General features: G+C 37.5%; 2 protein-coding genes across 12 annotated transcripts in view; one reads left to right on the top strand and one right to left on the bottom strand.

Annotated features, from left to right (window-relative positions):
• The window catches only part of FGF14 (fibroblast growth factor 14), a 679,448-nt gene extending 676,783 nt beyond the window's left edge, over positions 1 to 2,665 (top strand). For all 5 annotated transcript variants that reach the window (XM_019039720.4, XM_019039722.4, XM_055360682.2 and 2 more), the window contains one exon: positions 550 to 2,665. In XM_019039720.4, the coding sequence (XP_018895265.1) occupies positions 550 to 686 (137 nt within the window). In that variant the 3' untranslated portion in view covers positions 687 to 2,665. The remainder of the gene's footprint in view (positions 1 to 549) is intronic.
• ITGBL1 (integrin subunit beta like 1) overlaps positions 1 to 24,839 on the bottom strand; it is a 313,368-nt gene that overhangs the window by 15,181 nt on the left and 273,348 nt on the right. For 2 of the 7 annotated variants that reach the window (XM_063697492.1, XM_055360679.2), the window contains exons 9-11: positions 16,219 to 16,365; positions 8,906 to 9,019; positions 7,789 to 7,896 (exon numbers count right to left, since the gene is read on the bottom strand). In XM_063697492.1, the coding sequence (XP_063553562.1) occupies positions 7,805 to 7,896; positions 8,906 to 9,019; positions 16,219 to 16,365 (353 nt within the window). In that variant the 3' untranslated portion in view covers positions 7,789 to 7,804. Of the gene's footprint in view, positions 1 to 5,255; positions 6,764 to 7,013; positions 7,897 to 8,905; positions 9,020 to 16,218; positions 16,366 to 24,839 lie in introns of those variants that run through there. The other 5 variants (XM_063697491.1, XM_055360677.2, XR_008671146.2 and 2 more) reach the window with 4 other exon arrangements.

The raw sequence follows: 24,839 nt of genomic DNA, 5'->3' as shown, positions 1-24,839 counted from the left end.
AGTTATTTGTTATTATTTTGTGTAGCTTTGAAGTTGACACTAGTATGACTATGTTGCTTTTGAACCACATGAGAGAAATTTAATGTTCTAGGATGTAAATACCGCAGCTCACAAAGATTGATTGAGGTGAATGAGAAGTTCAAGTGTTGATATTAATGTGCAGTGGAAGGGATGTCTGAGTTTTCTTTTTTTGAGAATTAAGTTAAATGCCTGTCATTCTCCTATAGTGTGTGTGTGCGTGTGTGTGTTTTACATCATGGACCCACAAAGAGGCCATAGCTCCCATTTAAACCTGCTGTCCTAGACAAAAATCCATGCACACTCATATACATATTTTAGGTATACAGACTAGAGAATGTGAAGGGAGTAATGTCCTCTGTGGGCTGGAAATGATTGCTTTACAACAGGAATTCTGTCTCAATGGAATTGCTTTACTTCAGGGAAAACAGAAATGGGCAAACTGCAGTGGTCTATGCATGTATGGATGGACCATTCTCACACCTAACCAAGCAATGTTTGCTTTTCCTCCTCCTTTCTTCCCATCACTAGTTGCCATGTACCGAGAACCATCTTTGCATGATGTTGGGGAAACGGTCCCGAAGCCTGGGGTGACGCCAAGTAAAAGCACAAGTGCGTCTGCAATAATGAATGGAGGCAAACCAGTCAACAAGAGTAAGACAACATAGCCAGATCCTCACAGGTGTTGTGACTTATTCGTCCTGAGCACAGTTGAGTGATTTATCCTCACCAGACATTCCTGCTCCGTGGCTGAAGAGCAGCAGGAAGTAAGCTAATGCTTATTCTTTGCTGTCTCCGAACTTCTCTGTTGCAAGTGGATAAATCTCAACCTGTCGCACCCCCCGCCCACAACAAGAAGACACCTGGATAACCAGCTAAACTCAGACCATGGAATGCCCTACCAGATATGGAATGCCTTTTTAATATCTTTTCTGTGACTGTGACACTTCATGTGAATGACATACTTCACAAGTACACTCGATACCTTGCCTGCTGACAGCTACCCATAATCCTTTTTGAGTCCTGTTTCAGCAAAATCTATGTGTTTAAGTTCAATTTTGTAGCACACAAATAATATTGAGTAATTTCTAGTTAGACGCTGTAAACCTGTGCTATTACGGATTTCTCTTCTTCCCATTTTCACAGGGCTGCTCGCTCCACTGTCTGTGACCTTTTGCAGGGATTTTGTTCCTCTAAATCTTAAATGTTGCAGTTGGCTTAGGTCGGAGAGCAATCAGGGAATCAGGAAGCCTTCTAAACCTATTATTACAAATTGCATCTATAAAGATTAAGATTGTTGTCTCTGGCTCACACTATCGATTAAACACACATATACGCTCTGTCCAGTAGCAGATACTGTGCTCCCAAGGTCGGCATTGCCTGGGTGGGAAATGGCTCAAACACAATCCAGGGAAGCTCTCTATGATATGTGTTTGACATCCCCCTCTAGTTTCTTTGTGTGTGTGTGTTTTATACATATCACAAGCTTACTGGTAATGGTAACATTTGCCTTGCCCAGCGAGCAAGACCCACTGGTTTTTGAGAAAGTGGGTCCAAAGATTTCTGTAGGCCTTGTAGGCCTGATTAAGGTTCATTTTTCATCTATTAATTAATTCTCATTATTTGGAAAAAAAAAAGGAAAATCAATAATTACAACCTACAAGAATTGCGCTACCTAAATCCATTTCAGATATACTCCATCCTGTTTTTAATGAACCAAACTTAATGCCATCCCCGTTTCTGGCTGCGTTCCCCTCATACTCAGCAGAGCATGGGCAAGACGGCTGTTGTGTTCTTTCCTGCAGCAGCAATGCAAACGTTAGTTATAAATTAGACTTTAATATTTTTGGTGTTTAATGACAAGTTTTTAAATGGGACATATTAGGAAAAATATTTTTTTTAGCTCAGCATGCTGAGTCCGGTACTGTGTATTTCACCAGTACATGCCTCTAGCTCAGCATTTGGGGCTCATGTTGCCCAGTGGCTGGGTTAGAGGTGCCTTGCCATGATCTCAGAATATAGTCTGTTGAATTATCCTAGATGAAAATAAATAAAGGCAAACCAACACATTCATCCATCAGGATTTTGGTCCATTCCATTTATTTTCTTTTGTTTTATTTTGCATTCTTAATTAATTTCTTTTAGTTTAACACTGTTTGAACTCTGAGCTTAGGGAAGACAACTACCAAGAAAGGCCAGGAACAGTTGACTACACAATGAAGATTCCATGCAAAATGTTCAATATTGGATCTAAAGGGGTTCAAAATGTTTCATACTAAACTGTTTGGGAATATATTTGTTAACTCTGTGTACACCTAATAAAATTCAATGTTTTCTTCTCAGAAGAGTTCATTGAGACCAAACTGAACCTCATTTATTGAAAATTATATGTGGGATCAATGTACTGGCCTCTTGTTATTCTTTCTATGTGGGAGGATGACCCAGTCATCATTTTCCCCATCTGCACTGTATTTATTGGGAAATTATTTTGTCACTGCTTTCATAAATCTTCTTCATGACAGCCCTTGCCCAGCACTAAAAAATTCTGGCCTGCTTAGCTGATTAAAGGTTTAGTATAAATTTAACTGTTTATGCTTATTTCATTTTCATATTGGATTCTACTTGAATAAATAAAAAGTTAGCAGAACGTTTGAGTAGATTTATTGTCAATGATGCTAAATTACAAATCTAACAAAATGATTCTTTTGGTCATTTTTGATTTGGTGTTATGTCATCTTGAAGCCTATTGTTTTTAACAGGAACAGTTAAAATATATTAGATAACTTCCATTAACCATTTTCAGAAAACATAGATCCCATAATATGTGGCCAACTATATGAGTAATTAACTAACTTGTAATCCAGTCAAATGGGCTTATAGACACTACTTACAGCAGCAACACTTCTCACACACACACACACACAGAGCAAACACCCCCATCTGTTTGTTACTGATAATTAGCCCTACTTGCTGGTTTCTTTTTCCCCTGCAAGTCTGTTTATTGGTTTAAATTAAGACAAGATTTATTTTTGTAAATGACTGAGATTTATGTAAATGTGTATCTCTGTTGTGTTTTATATATGGGGTGTCTATAAGGGCATTTATCCCTATGAAGGATGTCAAATACTTTCTTCTAATATATGTTTAGACATATTGCAGAGGGGTCCTTGTTATTTGTAATTGAGTTAGGTCATTTACTTTGTGTCTGGTCTCACCTGTTGCATGGGAAGAGGACAGCAATGATGAGCTGCATGTAGTAGGTACCTGTGTATCAAGAACTGTTGGTATGTATTGCTAATTTGCATACAAAGAGTTTGTCTGCATTGTAGTTTGTGTCTAATATCATTTGTTGTATTCACAAATACAACATATTGAATAAAATATTTATATGAAGGCATATTAAAAAACATCAAACAACTTTATGTAACAAAATGGCATTGCATTACTCACCAATATAGAGAAATGTCATGTAAATAAGTTGGTAAACTCAATTTCCCCCTTTACCATGCCAAAGAAAATTTTAGCTCTTTGATGATACCTCTCTTGCTATTTGTTTGGGATAAGACTTCACCATTTTTTTCCCCTCAGAAATTAAGTTTGCTGTTATTAAGTAAGTGCAATCTGTCACTACTGATGTTCCGTATAGTAAATCTGATGGAATTCATTTGTATTTAAAGACCGTGTGTTTTGTACCTCCATGTGCATATGTCCATTGTATCAAGTCTCTATAATACTCCATTCCTTCTGCATGCATATCTGGTGTGGGAGGGTTATTTCTACTGATTTGTTATAGTAGCTGATTGCTTTGCCAGTCCCTCAACAATGCTCAGAAATGTTGTTTTGGTATTTCAAGTGACAACATTTTTGTTTTCTAATATAAGATTGCTTTTTAAAACATTTTGCTACCACTTTACTTGGAAAAATTAGAGAAGACATGAAAATTCTCCACCCTATGTAAAGAGCAAAATGGAACTGAACATCATTTCATTACAAATCCTGAAGAATTTGGAGATTCTTGCTCTAAATGTTTGCTTGTCCTGAATGTTTTTGGGTAGCAGTGGCTTAAAGAGATCCACGATGGGCCCAAAGGACTCCCGCTCCAGTTCTTCTAATAGTTTGCCTCTTGGGGAGCAAGCAGAAGTTCTTTATCATACCTAGCCACTTGCTTAATTAATGCTTTAAGCACTAAAAGTTATTTTTATCAGGATGAACAATATCAGATTTGGTTGTCTTTAAAAGCAAAAACCAAAAACTTATTCTTTGAGTTGGACACGTATCACTTCATTTAAAATTATCTCCCTAATATTGTGGATCATTAATATTTGATACATATTCAGAAAGAGACCACATTGACTAACATCCAGTTGAGAAGAAGATGAAAATAATTGAATTTTTTTTTCCATTTTAATTCAGAACAAGGCTATATCAAGGGAAAGCGACTGGGCTAAATCCTCAATTTTTTTTTTCCAAAATGCAGGCATATCAAAATCCAGGATGTACATTGTCTTACTTTGAGTGAAATAGTAGTCATAGCTGAGGATTCTTAGCCTACAATGTGACATAGGGCCTGTTGACTCTCTTGAATATGGAGTAGGGTTTCAAAGTGTTGACAGTTGAGTCTGCAAACTAAGGCTGAGTTATATTTTAGTTTTTTTTTTTTCCTGGTTTTCACTAAGTATAATTCCAATGTCTACTGGCAGAGATTGTATTTGCATTTGAGGTAGTGGAGGGCAGTACTTCCCAACTGCTGTTGGAACCCAGATAAACTCAAGGAGCCCAGAAAGACAACGGGTATAATGGCTCTCCTCTTATGACTTAGCACTTTCTTTAGTTGACTTTTTTGAAAAAGTCCTTGGGCGGAATATCTCAGTGATGATTTGCCAAACAAGCAGCGTTAGTGCCAACACCTTCTCTAAACTTGTTGCATCCCTTCCAATTGACATTAATCCCACTGCAACTTCCTAAAAACAGGAACGAGCCAATGAGATTTGCTTATTTTCTCTCACCCATTACAAGTTTGTTCTTGCCCTGCTTGTTTTTTAGAGGGAGTTTCTATCATAGAGTTGAAAATCACATTTAAGAAGGAAAGAGTTTATATCTTTACATGTAACTATTTTATTTTTTCCAATCTAAATTCAATCACTTCTTAATAGATATATTGGTGTTTGCATTGCTGGCATCAAAACCACACATACACACACAAACACACACATACACACAAACATAGTGGACAGAAATAAGTAAAAATATTTATGTTTTCAAAGAAAAAGCATTCCTTAGAGTTTAGGTACCATTAACTTCTACTATAATACAGTTCCGGTACTATGGTTTCTAACTAAATGAACACTAGAACAGAGCTGACTATATTTTCATCTTTGTCCAAAATTCTAGATGAATCACATTTTGAACTTTATGGTATGATAATTTCTCCAATATCTAAATTCTTTTTCTGAGAAAACAAATGCTGAGGACATTTTTGACACTCTTCTTACACGAGACTATGAAAAAGAGCAGCACTTTTGTTGTAGTTGTTGTTGTTAATAAAACGGATAATAACATACAGAGGATTATAAGAAAAATAAGACATACCTGAGGTTTTGTGATGAGCTATAGAGAATCAAAGGCAGTTCCAGCGGAGCTGAGGCTGACAAAGTACTGCCCAGCTGCCAGCCAAATCCACCCTTAATTTGCTTTTGTATGGCCTGGGAGCTTAGAAGGAATTTTTTAAATTTTTTTTACAGCTTTAAAGTATTAAACAGAAACCAACAAAGAAGAATATGAGACAGGGACGTACGTGGTCCATAAAGTTTAACTTTCTGATCCTTAATAGGAGGATAAGCGCCGTGATAGAGAAATCCAAAGGTCATTTGTATTACGATGGCTAGATAATGTAATGAATTCCAATGTCTGTGCATCACCGAATATGTCATCAAAATTGCTACAAAACAATAATAATAGGTTGTTCGCAGCTTAAAATGTTTAGGTAGTGAAGAGGAAAGAATATAACCTACATTATTTATTGACTACTTATATTTCCCTCATTTTACGGAAGAGATCTATCAATTTACGTACTCAATAATAGAACTACAACATGGTTGCACTCCTTAATCTCAGGATAGAGGTAACAATTTTTATAAATCTATTACATTATGAGAACATTGTTAGTACTATAAAAATCAGCATCAGTTAAATGCTCTCTTAAAATAATTTTCAATATTAAATTTTTAAGTAACTCAGTGGATGCATATTTTCCTTATTTTTGGAAATTTGACTTGTAAAGTTTAAGCCATGACTCTAGAATATTTACATCATTAAAATAAAATTTCCAAGTAAAAATTTTCATCTTAAAGTAATACGGAAATGATTTTGCTACATTATTCTAGGATTTTACAAAATAATTCACCTTTAGAAAAAAAGTGGTTTTTTTTTTAGCTCTAAATAATTAAAGGTTGCCTAAACTAATGTGTATAAGTAGATTTACCTGTAAATATGTAAGGGAAGTCCCAATTATTGTACACTTTCATAATTCAATGTGAATTTCATACAAAGCAAAGTTTCACCATTAAGAAAATAAACATTTTGTTCCTATCACTGAGTGAATATTTGTAATTTCTATTTAAGCCATTTCTAGATTTTTTTTTTTTTTTTGGTCCTTTGTGAGCTTCTGAGATTGGTGCCATTTTATCACAGTATTTCTCTTCTTGACTTCTTTGCATGACCCCAGGTTTCCAGTAAGTAAGGTATCCTTAGAAAAAAAAGTATTTTAAGGGAAATGGATGCATACTTCAGGCCCATTTTATATGTAACTCAATATTGTCTTTTTAAAAGGCCACATTACCATGGAATAAATTAAAATAAAAAATCAGATTTCTTGTACGCATAACCCCTGCCCAGTTTTAAAAATGTGATCCCTTATTTCTAGAAACCTAAAATAGATATCCCTGAATAACCATTCATTTTTAATTATCAGTAGATACATATACTGACACAGAGTATAAACAACTTCTGTCACTATTTATTTAAAATGTTAAATTGTACATTTTTCATAATTTCTTTAAGAGAATCTTCTTTGGTGAGTTTAAAGTGAGAGTAGACAAATAACTTAGTGGCTAAATGATTTAATGTCAAATGACTTAATGACCAGTTTTTGCCCTTGATCCAGCCCCACTCTGATATTCTACCTCCTGTGTGCTTGTCTTCATTGTCCCCATATTAAAATGGTGACTGATACGGAATTCTGGAAAAATCTGATCGATTAATTAATGTGAATATGCATGTTTTCCTTAGATTCTAATATGGTCTTTCATGTGTAAGAATGTGGATTTCTAACAGCCATGTAACTCAATGTTTCTCAGTTTGAGCCCTATTGACATTTGGGGCTGGATAATTCCTTGTTTGGGGGCTGTCCTGTACACTGCAGGATGCTGAGCAGCATCCCTGGCCTCTACCCACCAAATGTCTACAGCATACCTTCCTACCCCACCCAGTGTGACAATCAAAATTGTCTGTAGATGTTGCCAAATGTCTTTTGGGTGGAAAAATTGCTCTCGTTAGGAACCACTTATGTTAATTATGGAAGAAACATTTTTTTTCTAGTGTTATTTGCATCTAAATTTGCATAACTCATTTCTAGTAGGTACTCGGATTTCATTCGTAATTCAGAAATAGAAAAACATACAATGGTCTTTTTAACCTGTCCTAGTGGTGAATATACATGGTTTCCTTCGCACTTATATGTTCTAATGGCCCAGAAAAAATAAGAATCCAGACCTCTCTCATGTAATTGTTAAGGATATTCTGAGCCCAGCCAGATTTCACATGCATTTCCATTCCATCCATCCCAGCATTCACAGTTTCCACAGCTACATATTCCATTCCCTGCAATAAAATACATATAGGTATCATGATTATGATCAAAACGTGCCAAATTTAAACATGCTATTATAAATCACAAGTGTCCACAATGAAATCATTTCATTCATCCTTGGTAGATTTTCTTATTGTGCAATGATGTTATTATTACATCTTATTAAGCAGCTGCGAGACGTCTAATCTTTCAAACAATTAGTGGCATTTATTTGGTGCCACCCTTTACCGATCAGATAGTCACCATCCTGTATCACTCCAGCTAGGCTTTTAGGTGACAATTTTGTTTTCCTTTAAAGAGAAAGTTATATCTGACTTATGAATAAATACGGAAAAACATAAGGCTCTTTGACATAACATGAGGCAGGCCAAGTAATCAGTGAAGAGAGTCTTATGTAGTAAGGATGGGCAGAAAGCAAAGGTCTAACTTAATGACACACACAGAGTCATCTTTTACCTTCAGCTAGAGCTGAGGAGAAGTATACATGTCTCTGTTTCCTCGTAACTTGGCTAAACAAATGAATTTATAACCAATTATGAGGACTCAATAAATTAGGATAGCAGTGGCTATGACATGGCTGAGCCCTCTTTATACCTCTCCCCCATACACACATCCAGTTCCCTAAAAGCAACCAACACATCAACTAGTGGTACCCAGATTCTGTTTAAAAGAATATTCCATTCCCTATACCATGTTCAAAGTAAAATGGTTGCCAACAAAATTCTTTTCCGTGTTCAATATACAACTGCATACATGTGAGTTTGAGGGGGGAGGTTACTTTGTGGAAGGATCCCAAATAATCACAAAATTTAGCTTCATTCTCTTGTATTCTTCTATGCCTAGGAATAATGTGAGGCTTTTGTGAGGGCTTTTTCCCAAATGCCCACTTCGCCTTTGGTAGATATTTCATATTCACAGTTGGCCCTGTTGGTCCAGCCACCTAAAGCATTGCATGACGAGTGTCTCTTGGCTCTATAACAAACTGTGGCATAGAGCAATTAGAAAAGGTTAATACTGCACCTGTACAAATGAGACCATCATGTTTGTCGCAGTCTCTGTCATCACAGTCACAGAACTCCCCAGAAATATACCATTCTTCAGCAGAACAAATGCACTTCCCACAATGACAAGAACCTGAAATTACAAAGGCTATTACTCACCATCACCTTACAACTAAAGGTTTCCATCTCGAATAGAATATCGTTGACACACTGACAACAGGCTTCTAATAACCCATCATCCAAAGGTAAAAGTTTATTGAATGGCTGGTTTCTCAGAGGGGAGCTTTACTTACTGTAATTCATAAAGGTCACCCAGGAAAGCCTTCATTATGGATCTAGACAGTTGCAATTAGCCTTGAGCAAATGTCCCATGGCCCAGTCTGGTTGAAATGTCAATGAGAGCAGGATGGGGTTGATTCTTATAGATGGTCTTCCAAAAAAGTATTCAAAAATAGATTTTTTCCTCCTAAATTGAATCATGTTTTTAAAGTGCCTGCTCTTTAAAGGAAATGAATAGGGAATTGTATTAAATTAGGTTGCATTTCTAATTAAAACAACTACTAAATTATTGTGCTTATAATTTTGGATTTTCGTTTACATGATTTTCTTGGAGTAGGAGCACACCTGCATATTGGGTGGCTAATTAAAGTGCTAAAAATGCATACAATCACTCACTATATTTGCCTTGTGAGATTCATCCTCAGGACTCTCTGTCATAAACTAGGATAGCTCAAATTACTTCCAAAGTTCATATTTTATGAGGCTCTGGATTCAACTCTTTTTCCCTCCACTTCACCCATTTCTCCTACCTAACTTAAAAACTTCCTCTTTGGTTATTTAAAATATCTTTACTTACTGAGTAAACATTTTATTAATGATATATTTAAAATAAAAGAAAATAAATGAGATGATGAATGGTATCCAAGACAGAAGTTCTCTCAGTCTAAACAGCTTTCCATGACAGGCTAAAAACCCTTACATGGAAAAACTGCCTCAACGACAGCAGGAAAGACTTTACAATGAAAAAGAAACAAATAAAAAGGACTTTCTTTTCCTTCTGTTTCCTTGGGTTGGTTGTTCTTTCCAAACATGACTTCCATTTACTAAAAGATGGCTGTCAGTATTTTTTTTGAGTCAAAATCACGTTGAAAAAATGTGCAGTTGAAAAGAGTATTTTGACATATTTAACAAAACTGCAGAATTGGTAAGTTCAAAATATATTGAAAAGGGGCAAGAATCAATCATTAGTGCTTCTTTTAAAACACAGTGATTAAAAATGAGTTAACAGCCTGGGTGATTAAAGTGATCAGGAAAAAGGAGTTGTGGTCATCACAGATATCATGAAAGGATTCAGGTTCATGTGTCTCAACTATGTGATATTTCATATCAGGGAAACTGGTATATGCATTTCAGCTGCAAAAATCCCCAAAGTCCAAATTAAATGTTTGCCATTTCTTGACACACTTCTCAAAGTAAGAGTGCAGTCAGGTTTATATTGTGACAATTGTGTTTTCACTTATTTTTAACTTCTTGCGTAGCTATGGCATAATTGTATTTAGTCTTGACTTGTTTTCCTGAGGGTCCAGGTTGATTTGCATGCTCTTGAGGAAATATACACGTCTTCTCAGTTTTAATAACTGACTGACAGCCCTGTGGTTTCTCAGGACCCAGGGAGCTGCTGCTCCCAGGTCAGTCTGCAAGGGATGCTGGTTCCCTTGTGGTCTCATCAAGGTGAGGAATTTCCTGATTTTAGAGATTTCTTTATCCTAATTTTGAAGACTTTCTTTCACATTTCTAGGCATAAAAAAATGTGCAGCACTCTACTGCTTGTTTAACAAATGGATAGTGATATATCTGCCAACAAAGACCACATGGAGTATTTCATTGACTATCAGAGAAGTTTCCTCAAAAGGCACCATACTTAGTGTTTTATTTCCATGAGTGGAGGAAGATTAGTTATTTGAAATATTTGGCTGTCTTTAGTTGTTTCTAAAGTAGTGCTGATTTTATATGCCCATAATATTCATATATACACCCAGGATATCATTTTATATATGTCACAATTCATGAAATATCTTATATTTCATCTTCAAACTTATCCTCTGGCCCTGGAACTATTCTAATCACTGCTCTTGCTTCTGGAATGCTTAGCTTCATGCCATAGTAGAGCATTTTCAGAAAACTGGTAAGCTCAGCTAAAGCTAATATGGCATATATGGATAGAACATTTGATGAGTAAATTCCAGTTCTGAAAGTCTACTAGTCGCTGAAATACTTAGAATAAAAAATGAGGATTGATTTTGTATGTGTCATGAAACAGTAGTATTTCTAGGTCAGCATTTTCCCAGCTGTGTTATTCTTTCCTGTTTGTCAATGCTCAATGCATCTTAGAGGTAGGAAATTATTCTACTGCTTGTGAAACTAGAACTAGATAGCACATAGTAATAACACAGTGTGAATAGTTATTAGGACCTATTATAGCACTTTTCCTGTAGAACGCTCTAGCTGTTTTCTTCCATAACATGGGTCAAATTGTGCCTCTCTTAAATGGGAAAGACACAGGGAGAGGGTTCCATCAGACAGATGTAGGCTGCATGACTCTCAAGAGGTGAGAAATGGTTCAACTCAGCTGGCCAAGACCCACTCACACCCCTGAGACCCATCCTAGCCAGAGAACAGCTGGCTGATCTTGGCAGGAGTTTTAGGGCAGATAGTTCATCACCACAGCACCACTAATCCATTCATTTTCTTTCTCAATATAAGGACCCTTGAGAATGTTCCCATCTTCCTTCTGTGCATTTTTGCTGGCTTCCATCCCTGGGGAATCAGCCACATTTTCTCATGTGTCTTCAGGGCATCTTAGGACATAGGAAGGGGAAAGAAATGAAATTTAACCTTCAAAGATGAGAATGGAAGAGAGAATAAAGCAAACTGTTCTGGACCTCACAGGTAATAAACAAACAGTTAACTGAAGACTTCACTCTGATTCAATCCACTCTTCTTTTTAGTGATCTGCCTATCTGTGATGTATCTCCAGGCAAAAACTTTCATATACAGTAGTTTAAAAATGAGCTGTTTCTCCCTGCAGGTCTGACTGCACAGGCATATTGAGCGAGGCAACTTGATCACCAGGCTGAGGCCGATTTTGTGAAGCATCTTTCACTCTTTCTCTTTTCTGGGGATGTGGGACAGGTCGTGGGTGGGTGAGTGAGTGTGTATGCTGGACTTCTTTGGATGATGTGGGACCCAAGAAGTATCACTGTGAGAGTTTAAGGAGACAGTTAATGACATGTGTTTACAGCCATTGTCACACAACAGCATCTGTAAGAAGATTGGACGTGATTACCTGGATCTAGCTTGAAGTAATCAAGGCAAAGATATAATTGTGTAGTCTTGGATCCAAATAAATAAATCCCCAAATGAACAAAACAACCCACAATGAATTATATCATGTACTTTGCAAAGGTAGCTAAGCTTAGGGGAGACCCGGCACTGCACTAACCTCATCTCTCTTGGTTATTCACAAAAACAATTTGAGTCTAAGGGCAAGGCACCTTTGTCAGTTGCCCATTCCATTACTAATGTTGGACTTTCTTTTTCATTCAAGCCTGACAAAATGCTGCAACCTGACATCCCAGCAGGCAGTTTTCACTATTGTACTAACTACTCCATCTGTTATGAAGGTCACAACAATGTATCTTGTTTTAAATTTTTCTATGGAGTGATTTATTGTCTTGGCTATAAATTTGTAAAGAAATAAAACGCTATTTCTTCATCGTCTCCTGAGGTGACGGCTTTATTCACAGCTCATGGGAAGTGCACGTTTCAGCCTTTTGGTGGGTACAGGCCACCAAGCTGTGTGCCATGGCGATCTCATGCCCACTGCTAAGATCTGTCCCATAATCAAATAAAGAAAGAACTTGAATATCTTTTGTGACCATCAGAGTGAGGGACTTTCATTGACAAATTTGAGAAAAATGATAGAAAATTTGGACAAGTCCATGAAATTGATCTAGAAATACATGGCCCCAGTCAAAAAATCGGAAACAGGTTTTTCTTTTCCATCACCATGTTAAAGTCCCTTAGTCTATTTCATGCATTACTTTTCCTGTGGTTCTCAGGGTGGGTTGTGGGGTAGTGCTCCCCACTGGAACCAGGAGTAACTGTGGCATCCCCATTATCCTCTGCGCCTATCATAGATCACAGTTCCATGATCCTGGTTTTATCCCCTTTCTTCATCGATAATCCAGCATTGATGTCTCCATAACAGGAGAAAAGAAGGGAGATCACGATCAGCTGCTGCCAACAGTCTGAAGGCCCGTCCACTAACACGAATGTCAAAATGTGCAGCCTTGAGGCAGCTTTCATGTTCCCTTTTAAGTTTAAGGACTCCCAAACTCCCTACCCATTGAAGGATAAACAAATAGTTTATACAAATATGCTTTCAACCCTTCATTGATCTCTGAATATATCGCCACCACCCAAAGCAAACAATTTGCAAAGGCATTAGCTAGAGGGACTCTTTGGCTTTGTTTTGTTTTGTTTTCAGGAAATGCCTTTGAGTCAATATTTAGTCAACCTATTTTGTATTTTCTACATTTATGATGCTGAAAGATGAGAATCTTTCCTAGGGCTGTAATGACTTTCATAAGCATATTTATTTTCTGAGAGGAAACAACTCTTGTTACATGACCTTCAGTTTAGGAAATGGAAGACTGCTATTTGTTACCCTGGAGGGTATGGCTTTGTGTGTTCTTCCTGTACTCGCAGTTGGACAGGTCTTAGGGAAGACCCGCTTATGGAAAGTGTTAATGATTCAATAGTGAGTGTAGTAAACACACAAACACAAACAATAGTTGACTTTTAAAATAAACAAATATAAATAAGCACACTAGTGTTTTAATATGTATGGGTATCTTTTTCAGTAGAGCTTCTGTGAAAAGCTTCTATTCTTATCCCAGTGACAATGCCATTACAGAAAGCCAAGTAAAAAAGTATCTAAACTTAAGTGCTCTATGTCTGAAGCCATGCTCAGAGGAAAAAAAATCTAATTCAAAAACTATTCATTCTCAGTATCTTTTTATACACAGATCATTCCCCTCTGATAACATCTCTTTTATTCTCTCCTACTTCTCTCTTGCAGTTTAATTCCATCCCTGCCTCCTTTCCTGCTTTTCTTCCTTAATCTCCTTCTCCCCAATTCTTTCCCTTGTTTTCTTCCTTTTAACCTTTCTTTCTTTTTGGTTGTCCCAACACAGCTTGAATTCAAGGTAGGTGTTTCTAGGGGCTGAAGCCCCCTGAGAACAGAACTGGTGGAAGATTTGTTTGGGGCTTGAGATTAGATTGAATTAGTGAGAGAACAAACAAGGCACAAAGCGATTGCTTTAAACTCATTTTCCACCTGCCTGCTGTAATGACATTAGGTTGATGGCATGGCCTCCTTGCCTGAGCATGGTAAATACAAGTGTTGAACACAGAACTCCTGGAAACCAAGGACACTGTCATCTATTGAAGTGAATACATTTGCATTCATTTTCATCCCCCTTCTTGGCACCACAGATAGTCACAGCATCCATCCTCTTTGATGTCTGAAGTTCTGCCAAAAAGTCTCTTTCAACTTGATAGCATTGGTCTTGCATACGAGGCAAAACAAAAGCTACTGTTTAGGGGACACACGGCACATCTTGCTTCAGAGACCTCTTCCCTTCGTGTGTGGCAGCCTCACTGGTGTGGTTCTTTGGCAACAGGATTCAGTGTCTCTAGTACACTTTTGCTTTGCTGTCTTCTTCAGAAAATTATTTACCTGGTCATCCTGACCAGCAGAGGTTTTGAGGGTAAATGAAGCTTCAGCCAGAGCTGTGCCTTGTCAGAAAAAAAAAGTGTGTCTGTGGTATAAAGAGGATACTGAGCTGAAGAGGAGAGCTGGGAAGCCCCTAACTTCAGTTTCTTTGAAGCGCTGCTCCCCAGACATGAGGTGAGAATCTTTCAGGCTCCCTGTGTCTTCCTAGTCACTAGCAAAGAAGAACACAACAGCTTTCTAGATGATGCCATATGCACTATAATGGCAGGATTTTAAAGTCCCTTCAAGAATAGTATACAGAAACATCAAAATCAAGGTGTTCAAAATTTAATCTATTAGCATTCTTTACTCAGGGGAATCCTCTTCCAATTTGTGTGTGTGTGTGTGTATGTGTGTATGTGTGTGTGTGTGTGTGCATGTGTGTAGGATGGGAGATGGGGAAGGCTTGCTTTTTCCTTTAATATATTTCCATGGCAAATGTTTTATTGGGTTGGTGGCTTCTATTCAACCAACTTGTAGGTTATAACCATTTGGCAGGCTTTTGTTTTCTTTGTTTAATTATTACCTTTTTTTTTTTTTCTGGGAGATGGAGTCTTGCTCTGTCGCCCAGGCTGGAGTGCAGTGCTGTGATCTCGGTTTACTGCAACCTCCATGTCCTGGGTTTAAGCTTTTCCCCTGCCTCAGCCTCTCAAGTAACTGTAATTACAGGTGTGAGCCACAATGCCTGGCTAATTTTTTTGTGTTTTTTTTAACAGAGTAGATTTTTGTATTTTTCACCATATTGGCCAGGCTGGTCTAGAACTCCTGACCTCAAGTGATCCACCCGCCTTGGCCTCCCAAAGTGCTTGAATTACAGGCATGGGCCACGGTGCCCAACCGAACAATTACCTATTTTCTTATATCAGGCTGCACATGTTTACTTGGAACAACTGGTGATTTTTAGGGCAAAGAAAATTCCATCAGACTTGTGGGATACTACCTCTCCTCCATAGCTTTTCTTTCCTTTTTAAAAAATTAAACTAAGTTAAATATTTTGTCTCCTTTTATGTCTTCTCACACCTTCAATCTTCCCCTGCTCCACATACAGCTAAATAATTTAGCCCCAGAAGTTCCCAAAGTCGTATCTTTGGGCAGCTCAGATGCTTGTGATTACTTTTCTGTAGTTCTGAGCTGTGTTGTTTCAGAGGTGAGCCCAATAATCATTCTTTTGCCTTTTTCCCCCTTTTTTGGGTCCATTTAGTATCTGGTATATTTTGTTGTCCTAATTTCTTGATAAAAGTATTAATTCTATTTCATTCAGCAATAACTTTGCATACAAGGATATTTTTGCATGAATCCTCTCACACGCATTTCATTTTCTTTGATCCAAAACTTCATTTGGTTAATCTTCAAGCTTCAAGTTGGGGACAGCAGAGGACATAGTGGTTTGCTTTCATGCAAAGTTCAGTCTGGGAAAGACAGTTGCTACAGGCTGTTCTACAAATCATGTGTCAGAACAGGAATGGAGTCCAGGCACCAGCAGAGATACTCACCCTTCCCCGAGCACAATATGCCATCTGCTGATTCACACAGATTCTTGCTTTGTTCTTCCGTCATGTTACACTTCCGCGGATGTTGGCAGAGCTTTCCAAACCATCCTCTCTCACAAACACAGCGACCACAGGAACATGTGCCGTGGCCTGTGAAGCAACCACAGGGAAGGAGTGAGAGGAGAGGATGAGGAAATAACCAGCTGAAGCAGAGAATTTTAAGAAAGAAATGTGTAAACCATAGGATCTCATTTCCCATCCAACACATTCTTCTTTATGCATAGTCAATTTGGCATGTAATTGTTTGAAAGAACTTACAACAGAGTTCTAGCTTAACATAATAAATTTGAATGTAGCATAGGAGATGACTTGAGAGAAAGAAATCTTGCAATAATTTTAAATGGAATTATACCACCTTTCTTGATAGAAAATACTTCTTCATTTGCATTTTTATCAGTATGGAGTCTTAGCGCTATTCTTCATTGCACACACCATGCCATCCAGACCAATTTGCATGGCTAGTCACATTACCACTGGTGGCAGTATTTATTGATTGTTCTCCTATTGCTTGCTAATAAAACAAAAGGGTAACTTTCATACAAATGGCATTTGGCACTATATTAGTTTATCTGTATAACTCTCTGCTTACAAATAACAACAGATACAAGTGGAAGTAATGGTGTCTCTCTATTATTGCATAAAAATTAACATTAGCTTGGATTCATGTTTGGCACATTTTTTTTTTGGTTTGGTTCCTGACATTGGTTCCTGGTTTTTCAGATGTTTATCTTTTGGTATATATGTAACATTGTATTTGTGACAGCTATATACCAGGATGTACACCTGTTTATTGCCTGCCACCAACACACCATTAGATTGCATGATATTCCTTTTCAATTTCTTCCATTTCAGTTTCCGCTCAACCCTTTATTCCTTTTCCTGATATGTGCATTACCTTACAGTAGGGTCTCTCTGAATCAACTATTTGCCTAGCGAAGAGTTACTGAGTATCTGTTATGAACAGAGCATTTTGCTATGCATTAGGGGATACAAAATCAAGCACCATGGACAAAGTGGTCCCTGCTCTTCTCCCAGGGACAGATACGCTCATCATTCACACTGATTAGCCTCTCTGAAGCTGTTGACACCGTTCTCTCCTGACCATTTGCTCTGGCAGGACCCTCAGGAGTGAACCTTGCTCCATCTGCTCCCCCTCCATTCAGCTCTCCACAGGGAGGATGAGTAACCAGTGCTTAATGGTTTGCAATTAATTATTATAATTATTTTTTTCTTTTTTTTTTAGGAGTGATAGGAATTTCTTTAATTTCTACAGAAATCCCTCTAACAGTTTAGTGGAGAATGAAATAGATGGCTGTGAGAATTGAGAGCATGAACGTGTGCAGACTGGTGGAGAAGCCCAAGTTTTGGCATGAGAAATACAGTGAAAAATGCAGTAGAGTAAATGGAGTGAAGGACACTTGCGAGAATGAGGATTGGTAGGAGGTGGTAAGTGACTGTGGTGAAAAGGTTTTTGGTCACTGAGAGGTAAGCAGAAGTCTCCTGGAGAGGGTTTCTTGGAAAACTGTTTTTTTTTGTTTGTTTTTTTTTGTTTTTTGTTTTTTGTTTTTTTTTTGCTTTTTAAATTAAATAAGAGAGATTTTCCCTGGGTTATACCACATCCCTACCTCACAGGCCATGCAACAAGTGCCTCCTAACAGCCAGAGAAGGTCTGGGAGAGCGGTTTTTTAATCCAGCATATGTTGCTCCCCTGGAGAAAATTGGGATCCTGAAAGAAAGACAGGGTACTAGGAACGTCTGACATTCTTTTAAAAAATATTTTGGGAAAAACATCGGATACGAATGGGGGACTACTAAATTTGCAAGAAAAATGTCGCTGCCATACCTTTAACATGCACTCAATCAGCAAGTGCTCTGGCACTTTCTAAGGCTAATGACTGTTCTTGTCACACAGGTTAGCAAAAAAGGAAAAAAGTAAATAAATAAACAAATAAATGAGGTAACTGTGGTCTTTTTCACCTAGCTTGATTTACATGCAAAGTAAAAACAAACAAAGAAACAAACAAAAAACCCAAAAACTCAAACCATTAAAGTTTAAAAGTAGCATGCATGTAAACATGTGACCGATAATTGGCTCAGCCGGATCGGAACTGACTCTAGTTCCTCTGATTCCAATGTCTACACTCTTCCCAATGTGTTGCTTTGCTTCTATATTTCACTTTAGAAAGTGAGACACAGCAGGATTTCTTAATTCTTGTCTCTTTCAACCACCACATCATTTGAAGGTATCTATTTGATATTCACAGGCACTTTCTCTCCTTGCAAGTCTCTTCTCTATTGGCATGCCACAAAATTCTCTTGGCCTCATTCAACATTCCTCCTTTGTCTCTATTTATTCTTCTACTTTTTTTTTTTTTTTTTTTACTGAATGAATAAGTGCAGGTATTCACCCAATGCTTATCTTTAATCATCTTTTTTAATCTCTCCATAATTTCTTTTTTGAAAAATCCATTAAATTTTGGGCTTTCAGATAACTGCCAAGACCACAGGGCTGTATCTCCAGCCCCTGATTTTCTCCTACATTCCCCTTTCATGATTCCACACTTTGTGTTCTATTAGCATCCCCACTTAATACCTCCAGAGCTACATAGGCAGGGTCCGACCCATAGACCCTGGCAGAATGATGGATGAACAAATGCACCCAGACACAGGTATCCAGTGAAAGAGTGGGCTAGGGGACCAGGCTGCTCACAGACACCAGACACCAAGGAAGGTGCTGTAAAGAGTCAGCAGCCGTGGCCCTGACAAGCTGGCACTGCAGGCATTTATTCAGTATAGATTTAATCACAAAGGCTCTGAATCAACACACTTGTGGGCAATTTACATGGTCTCTCCCGTCCCCTCCCCTCCCCAGAGAGAGTAGTCCTGCACTCAGATGATTAAAGGCCAGGTTCCAAGGCCTATGTTAACTTACTTATTTAGATTAGTTTCACCAGATAAGAGAATCTGGCTGCCTTCAGCCAAATCCTTTTCCAAAGCTTTTGTAAAATCTTCCAGCCTTCCAAGAAGGTTTGCATCTTCTACAATTTTTCCCACCACCCCGACCGATCTCCTACATCCATATATGATTTTCTTTCCAAAAGCTGCTTTTTTGTCTTTCTCATTTCTTTTAATGTAACAGCTATCCTTTCAATCAACCAGTTCATGATGTTTTGAGTCTCGTTTGAATTTCCCTTACTGCCCTCATCCAGCGTGTTGTCAAGTCTTGTTGAAACCACCTCCAACATTCCCACTTACATCACCATCACAACGTTGGAAAAAACTTCCTGTCATGTCTCTCCAATACTCTGGCTCGTAGATTCCTACAGCACAACTTGCCTTGATATTTAGTCCTGTATAACTTCCTAATGCTCATGGCATAGAGTTTACCTACTCTAGCCTTTGTTATGTTTTAGCTTCTTGAAAAACAGAAGCTGCATTTCCAATTGTATTCCTTCTCTTCTCCCTTTAACCAAACTGGCCCATTCATTGTTTCCTGCACATTTGTCATGCTTTTCTGACCTCATGTTTTTGCACAGGTAGAAGTACCTTTCCCTTACTATACACATTCAGGTTCTGAGTAATTTTCAAAGCTCAGCAAAAAGCGACTACCCTTCTGTGAAGATTTACCTAATATCCCTAAGTGAGACTCATTGTCTCTCCTCTGAATTTCTGTAATACCTTATTATTTTACCTCCTGTGGAACTTTTTTGACTTCCATCTCATGGTATATAGTTATGTGTCAAATGAATCCACTACTCTACTATGAATTTTCTGAGTATTACTTCTGTCAGCACTGTAGTCTTCAGAGTGCCTAACACAATGCCTGAGACACAGTGGATCTTCAAAAGCTTGGAGGAGATTGAAATTGTCTTTTTCAAAACATCTTTCTCATTTTTACCCACAAATCAAACTGTAGAGTAGAGCCAAGTTAGAAAACTGGCACCCCTAAGCCCCTATCTACTCAATGAATAATTGTTAAATTGAGTACATCTTTACTTCTCCATGAAAACCAAAGTCCACTTAAAGTCCAGATGTCCTTAAAGAGTTAAATAAAAAGTTGTCCATCTTTGAAGGCAGAGAATCTGTTGTACAAGAAACCAAAAATGAAGAGAAAGAGAGCTTCTAGTACCAGCTCAATTGGGCTATGAACTTCTCAAATGCTCATGTTTCTTACTGACCCTAGGTTGGTAAGAATTATCAACAATTTGACACAACTGAAATCATTTAATCTGTATTGCATAGAAAAATATTCTGTCTTTTTTTTTTGTTTTCTGCCTTCTTTTTTTCAAATTTAATTAGTACTATATGGAAAATGAAAATACATCTTATGAAAATGTGTAGGATACAGCAAAAGTAATATTTGGAGAGAAATTTACAACATGAATGCAATCAGAAGCAACAAAAAATATAAAATCAGTGATGTAATCTTTCACTTTAAAACACTAAAGAAGAGCAATATAAAACTAAATTGGTCATAAGAAAAGAAATACAATCAATTCCATGACAAATCAATACAACTGGAAATAGAAAACCAACAGAGAAAATCAATAAAACAAAAGTTGGCTATTTGAAAAGATCAATAAAATTGATAAATATTAGGCCAGGCTAAACAAGTAAAAAGAGAGAAGACACAAATGTTCAATATGAAAATTAAAAGAGAGATGATTATATCTTACCTTATGGACATTAAAAGGATAATAATAGAATATTACAAACAATGATTTGTCCAAGAATCTGATAACCTGGATCATTTGGACCAATTCCGTGAAAGACACAATCTATTAAAACCCACATAAAAAGAAACAGATAATTAAAGTAGACCTATGGCTACTTTTTTCTACAATATTTTTTATTATGGTAAAATAGATATAACATAAAATTTACCATCTTAACCATGTTAAGTGTATGGTTCAGTAGCATTAAGTATATTCTCATTGTCGTACAACCATCACTACCATTCATCTCTAGAATATTTTCATCTTCCCAAATTGAAACTAAGCACCCATAAAACAGTAAGTCCCATTCCCTTCTCTTCTCAGCTCCTGGAAATCACCATTCCAGCTTCTGTCTATATATCTGACTACTCTAGGTACCTATATAAGTGAAGTCATACAGTGTTTTTCTTTTCATGACTGGCTTATTTTATTTAACATATCTTAAAGATCCTTCCATGTTGTAGTATGAGACAATCTTTCCCCTTTTAGAAGTTGATATTCTGCCTTTGATTTACAATATTATTAAGAATAATTTTATGGCATCTCATTGCAAATAATATAAAATGTTATGCAAGAAAATAGATGATTATTTATTTATTTATTTATTATTTTATTTTATTTTTTTGAGATGGAGTCTTGCTCTGTCACCAGGCTGGAGCGCAGTGGCAATTTTGACTCACTGCACCCTCCGACTCCCGGGTTCAAGCCATTCTCCTGCCTCAGCCTCCCGAATAGCTGGGATTACAGGCACGTGCCACTATGCCCAGCTAATTTTTGTATTTTTAGTAGAGACAGGGTTTTACTGTGTTGGCCAGGATGGTCTTGATCTCCTGACCTCATGATCCGCCCGCCTCGGCCTCCCAAAGTGCTGGGATTACAGGTGTGAGCCACTGTGCCTGGCGATGATTTTTTATTATTAGCTAATTTATTATATCCTTCCACGAAGTTAAGTTGGTATCTAGCTCAGCCAATCATCAAAATACATTAATATTCAAATGCTTTGAGTTGTCATTTATATGACTTTACTTAAGAAAAAAACAACTTTCAATACCCTTTTTTATAAACTCTAATAATTTAGTTATCTCTTCAAGAAATATTTTGTATGTATCAGGAATTGTATTAACAGCTTAGAATATAACAGTAAGTAAAATAGGCATTGGCCCTGTCTTCATGATAATTATGGTCTTCTAGGGAAGAAAATAACGATAAGCAACATTTGAGTAATAGAAGACAAAAAGAAAATGCTAGTATATTCAACAGCAAGAACACTGTTAACTAGGGTAGTCAGGGAAGGGTTCAGTGACAGCCAAGGGATGAGAAGGAGCCAGACAGCCAATGTTCTAGGAACAGAGCCTAGAAAAACAAATGAAAAGTTCTTGGGACAAGAAATAGCTTGGCATGTTACAGGCAGTAAAAGAAGGCCAACGTGTTTGAAGAATAGTAAGTTAAAAACATTGAATAATGAAGGTGGAGAAATATTCCCTTCTCAGAAATGAGAACATAGCAAATGATTTACTGTTGGTAAAAAAAAATCCAAATTTATTTTAAGAGGATTGAGAAATGACAGAAGGATATTAAGGAAGTGAATGATGTGATGATGTAGTTTACACTTTGCAAACTCATTTGGCAACTAGGTGGGACAGATTAAGGTATGTTGGGAGGAATGAATATGGGGAAGTTAGAGGGTTCTTGCTGTTTTCCAAGTGAAAAGTGATAGAAGCTTAAAGGACAGTGGTGGCAGTGGAAACACAGAGAAGTACATGGAAATCTATTTTGGTGATGGAGCCTGTACATGTGGGACACAATGTTGGACTGGATGTGGCAAGTGAGGGAAAGACAAGACAAGTTTTCTAGCTAGAAGAAATAGTGTGAATAATGATGCTGTTTATTGGGTAGGGGCACTTCAGGAGAAAGAGGTTGAGGGCAGAAAAACAGCTCTGTTTTGAGCCTCTTGTATTTGAGATACTCTTAAGACAATGAGATAGTGAGGTCAAGTAAGCAGCTAGGCACAAGCTGCTGCTCAGAGGACATGTTAGTGCTGGCTCTAGGCATACACATGTTAGAGCTTACAAATGTGGATGGCACTTAAAGCCCTAGAAGTGAAGCAGCTATCCAGGGAGAAATTAGTCTTGGGGACCCCAATATTTAGAGTTAGGTAACTAGAGAAGCCAGACAAGAACATTCAGTAAGGAAGGAGAAAACTAAGATTGTGTTGTCTCATGAAATGACAAAGGAGCGTGTCCCGTACTGGAGGTCTACTAAGTGGAATGTTCCTGGAAATTTGAGTTTAAAAAATAAGACCATAGAAGTAGTTTTATTCATCTTTTGTCTCACCAACACGACTGTGTTGCCACTTAGACCTGTAAGAGGAACACCCAGGAGTGGTGGAACTGTTGGAGAATCATCTACATGGACCATTCATTGATAATAACATCTGTGTTTAAAGAACTGCCCAAGACTCGGTAATTTGGAAGGAAAGAGGTTTAATTGACTCACAGTTCTGCATGACTGGGGAGGCCTCAGGAAACTTACAATTATGGTGGAAGGGGAAGCAAATATGTCCTTCATCACATGATGGCAGGAAGAAGTATGAGAGTCGAGTGAAGGGGGAAGCCCCTTATAAAACCTTCAGATCTCGTGAGAACTTACTATCATGAGAATAACATGGAGAAAACCACCCCCATGATTCAATTACCTCCCACTTCGTCCCTCCCACGACACTTGGGGATTATAGAAACTACAATTCAAGATGAAATTTGCATGGGGACACAGCCAAACCATAACAATGATAAACGTCATACTGGAAGGGCAGAGCAGAAGAGAGAGATGGGGTTCAGGGACACTGTGGTGCTCAGGCAGTCGCCTCACCATCCATCCCTGGAATGACAACCTGAAGACTCAGTATTTGTGTCTATCACCTTCAGCCAAACACAGGACTAACTGATCCTCTTACAAATTCACGAAACAGGTGTGCAATTTTAAGATGTAATTTGGAGACAATCACATTCTGACTGTATTGTCCAGTTAAGAAAGGGTCAGTCTGAGTGTGTGATCTGATCTCTTCCTCATACAAGAAATCCATCAGTGCCTGGGAGTCACTGAATTCATACTCTCAGGCGGCATGATCTCCTTCAAATTGCAGCGATGAACTAGAGAACTCCCTGAAGAAATGTGAACTGATTGTGTAATTAAGAGGTGGCTCTTCATTATCCCTTCTTGTTTTTTAAATTGGACTCATGGGTAGCTATTCCAGGAGTATAGAGGAAAGAAGAAAAGCAATAAGCAGCCTAGTTCTTATTCTCACCCTAGGTATATGGCACACAGGAGGGAAGTCTCTGATTTAACTTATGTTAGGCTAAACAGTTAAACACACATGTGCCAGTATGTGAATATATTTCACTTGTGTAATCTTAAAATGATATACCAATAAAATAAATAAATCTTATGAACTATCACTGGACAAGTCATGTTTTTTATAAATAGTGACTTATCTGATAATAAACCCATGCATGTATAGGTTGCATAACATCTTCTTTTAATAAAGATGTTTTGAGAACATCCACAGACAGTCTATGATGATTGAACATGACTCACAAGTTAATTAAATGAAGAACGATCTCACTTCATGCTGATTTTCTTTCTGCTAGTCATTTTCATGACTCTTTTCCAGGTTGTAATTTTGGTGTAATCAAAACTGAACTGTAAAAATTATGAAATTAGTTACATTCACCTTCAGGTACAATTGCTAATTTATCCAAGCTATCAGAATTGGTTTAATCATCTTTAGTGTTATTGGTAGGAAAGGGGATAAACACTATTGGCTCTTAGTGCTCATGCATCTGCTGATCA

Source organism: Gorilla gorilla, chromosome 14 (assembly GCF_029281585.2).
Source record: "Gorilla gorilla gorilla isolate KB3781 chromosome 14, NHGRI_mGorGor1-v2.1_pri, whole genome shotgun sequence".
In the NCBI taxonomy this organism is placed as follows: Eukaryota; Metazoa; Chordata; class Mammalia; order Primates; family Hominidae; genus Gorilla; species Gorilla gorilla.
This window is presented reverse-complemented; position numbering and strand designations above follow the sequence as displayed.